Here is a 3,854-nt window from a genome sequence, read left to right on the forward strand (position 1 = left end):
TCCATTCTGTCGGTTGTCTTTTGGTTTTGTTAACTGTTTCCTTTGCTGTGCAAAAGCTTTTGATCTTGATGAAATCCCAATAGTTCATTTTTGCCCTTGCTTCCCTTGCCTTTGCCGTTGTTCCTAGGAAGATGTTGCTACGGCTGAGGTTGAAGAGGTTGCTGCCTGCATTCTCCTCAAGGATTTTGATGGATTCCTTTCTCACATTGAGGTCCTTCATCCATTTGGAGTCTATTTTCGTGTGTGGTGTAAGGAAGTGGTCCAATTTCATTTTTCTGCATGTGGCTGTCCAATTTTCCCAGCACCATTTATTGAAGAGGCTGTCTTTTTTCCATTGGACATTCTTTCCTGCTTTGTCAAAGATTAGTTGACCATAGATGTCCATCAACAGATGAATGGATAAAGAAGATGTGGTATATATACACAATGGAATATTATGCAGCCATCAAAAGAAATGAAATCTTGCCATTTGCGACGACGTGGATGGAACTAGAGAGTATCATGCTTAGTGAAATAAGTCAATCGGAGAAAGACAACTATCATATGATCTCCCTGATATGAGGACATGGATATGCAACATGGGGGGTTAGGGGGATAGGAGAAGAATAAATGAAACAAGATGGGATTGGGAGGGAGACAAACCATAAATGACTCTTAATCTCACAAAACAAACTGGGGGTTGCTGGGGGGAGGTGAGATTGGGAGAGGGGGAGGGGGCTATGGACATTGGGGAGGGGAGGCGAACCATAACAGACTATGGACTCTGAAAAACAACCTGAGGGTTTTGAAGGGTCAGGGGTGGGAGGTTGGGGGAACAGGTGGTGGGTAATAGGGAGGGCACATTTTGCATGGAGCACTGGGTGTTGTGCAAAAACAATGAATACTGTTACGCTGAAAAAAATAAATAAAATGGGAAAAAAAAAAAAGTCCTGATTTTGTGCTCTGTTCCTCCGCTGCTTGCCGGGAGCCAGCCCCTCCCCCCACAGTCTATCTTCCCATCGTTTTAGATTCACTTCTCCGCCAGTCCTACCTTTCAGAAAGTGGTTGATTTTCTGTTTCTAGAGTTACTGTTCTTCTCTTCGATCTCCCATTGGATTTGTAGGTGTTTGCAATGTTTAGATAAGCTATCGAGCTGATATCCTGCTACCTGATGTAGTCTCAGCCTGCTACTTCTCCACCATCTTGACTCCTCCCCTCTAAATCAATTTTTAAAGAGACTAATAACCATTTAAGAAAACAGGAAAAACACACAGAAACAAAGCTCATGTGGTTAATAAATTTTGGAAGAAAAATGTAACTGTAAATACTAATTAGATGCCATTTCATATGCATCAGAATAACAAAAATAAGCCACACCAAGTGCTAGTAAGAATAAAGAGAAGTGAACACTCAAATATTGTGGATGAATGTGCAAGATGACAGAAATATTTTGGAGAGAAATTTAACAGGATGTAGTAAAGGTGAAAGTATGCATATACTTGAGTAAAGTAACTCTGTTTCTTTGTATATATTATATTGTAGGATATTTCCATCATTGTATTACCATGGAACTTCAAAGAAAAGAAAAATTATGACAGTATGATATAAATAATGAGGCTCCTCAAAATTGGAGGCAGACTAGCCTCTAAGAAGAATATAGTCAAACATTTCTAGGTAAATTCTAATTTCAATGATTAAAACTACCTCTACCTCTTCTTTCAATCAAAAACAGATTATTTTCCCTAAATGCCTTCAATCTGTAGCCCCCACTAGTTTGATTTAACTGGCATTAACTTAGCTAACCACCCAGCAGCCTCTCCCCCAGTTAACTAAAAATACTCCCCACTTCTAAAAATTGAGCAAGTTTATAGAGTATCTAGAGGGTGAGGGAGTAAAGATTCAAGAATGAGATAGTTTTGAAATGATGCAGAAACACTGTCAGATATGACAAAATAGAGTTGATTTACAAAACCTGGCTGATAGGAAGTCCTTCCTTTTCTCATATATATTCAGCTCTTGAGAATATTTTGGAGCTACTGTGATTTTTTTTTTTTGAAGATTTTATTTATTTGAGAGAGAGACAGAGATAGTGAGAGAGACCAAGAGCAGGGAGGAGAAGGGGAAGGAAGCTCCCCAATGAGAAAGGATACTGATGCGGGGCTCCATCTGAGTACCCTGTTATCATGACTGGAGCTGAAGGCAGAAGCTTAACCAACAGAGCCACCCAAGTGCCCCATGAAATTTTTTTTTATTCATTTATTCATTTTATTCATTTTCACTTCTTTATTCATCATTTAGAATGTTTTATGTTGTTTTCAGGTGCTTTTACAAAGTGAAAAAGATATCTCAAAGGCATTTACTTTCCCCATCATATTCAAAGTTCTACTAAACATTTTAGAAGAAGCCAGGTTCCTGTGTATCATGCAGAAGGTCTTTGGTGCCTTGTGTTCTTTTCTAGGCTCAAACAAAACACCTTTTGGAAGCCTGCCCTAAGTTCTTTAGTCCTAAGTGCATAAACCATAGGGTTGAGGGAAGGGGGGATGATGTTGTGCAGCACGTTGAACAGAACTGGAATCAAAGGAGCTTTAGGTTCTGCCAAGTGAGTTACTGAAATCACAACAACAACTGTGTAGAAGAAGAGAATAAGGATCAGATGGGAGCTACAAGTGCTCAGAGCTTTGGATGCAGCTTCAGCCGAGTTCAGTCTAAGTACAGAGCGCAGAATCAAAGTGTATGACAATATTATGAAACTTAGGTCACTCCCCATTCCAATCCATGCCAGAATCAACTGGCAGATGCTGTTTGGCCTCCTGTCATCACAAGCCAGGCTAGTGACCCCAAGGTTAGAGCACAGGCAATGCTCAATCTCATTCCTGGAGCAGTAATTACGCTGGGCTGCAAGCACAGGCACGGGAATGACAAATAAGCCATTCCTAAGTACCATGAACACAGTAGCCTTTAAGATTAAGGCATTGGTGACAATTGATGGGTAGCGAAGAGGGTGACAAATCGCTACATATCTGTCAAAAGCCATACAGAGGAAGATACCAGATTCCATGCCAACAAAGCAATGAATGGCATAAATCTGAGCAAAGCACTCAGGGAGGCTGATGACTTTGGCATCAAACCAGAAGATGGCCAAGATCTTGGGCATGATGGTGGTGGCCAGGCCCATGTCCACCACAGACAGAATGCCCAGGAAATAGTACATAGGTTGCTGAAGGTCAGGGTCCTGGCAAATGGTGATGAGGATGAGGATGTTAGCACCAATGGCTGAGAGGTAGAGTATTGCCAATGGAAAGGAGAGCCAGTGTTGCCAGCTATGAATGCCTGGGAATCCCATCAGGATGAACTCAGAGACCTGGAATTTGGAGCTATTAGAGCCTTTCAGAGATGCAGACATCTTTTCCTAAGAGAAAAGGAAAATGGTTTTCAAAGTTGCTTTCTTTCAGCAGAATTATCATCAAACATCATTTTTAAACTGTCTCCATAGTTTGGTGCTGTAACAAAATGCATTCTGTAGTCCATTCCCTATAGCCTTTTTTTTTCTAATTTATTTATTTATTTATTTGACAGACAGATCACAAGGAGGCAGATAGGCAAGCAAAGAGAGAGAGGGGGCAGCAGGCTCCCTGCCGAGCAGAGAGCCCAATGCGGGGCTCTATCTCAGGACCCTGAGATCATGACCTGAGCTGAAGGCAGAGGCATTAACCCACTGAGCCACCCAGGCGTCCCCCTATAGCCTTTTAAAATAAATGACAATGATGTTCCAGGACTATGGCATTAGACATTAAACTTCCAAGGAGCAATTATCATTGTTGACTATTCAGGGAGGATTCGGCATGGATCTCAAATCCCTATTTGCGTTGTCCTCA

The 3,854-nt window shown here is 41.3% G+C and overlaps 1 protein-coding gene across 1 annotated transcript; it reads right to left on the reverse strand.

Annotated features, from left to right (window-relative positions):
• Positions 1-2,398: 2,398 nt before the first annotated feature.
• On the reverse strand, positions 2,399-3,382 carry LOC123948721 (olfactory receptor 56B1-like). Its single transcript, XM_046015886.1, has one exon. The coding sequence runs from the start codon at positions 3,380-3,382 to the stop codon at positions 2,399-2,401; it is 984 nt and encodes a 327-aa protein (XP_045871842.1).
• Between the last annotated feature and the right edge of the window lie 472 nt (positions 3,383-3,854).

This window comes from Meles meles, chromosome 8 (genome assembly GCF_922984935.1).
Source record: "Meles meles chromosome 8, mMelMel3.1 paternal haplotype, whole genome shotgun sequence".
In the NCBI taxonomy this organism is placed as follows: domain Eukaryota; kingdom Metazoa; phylum Chordata; class Mammalia; order Carnivora; family Mustelidae; genus Meles; species Meles meles.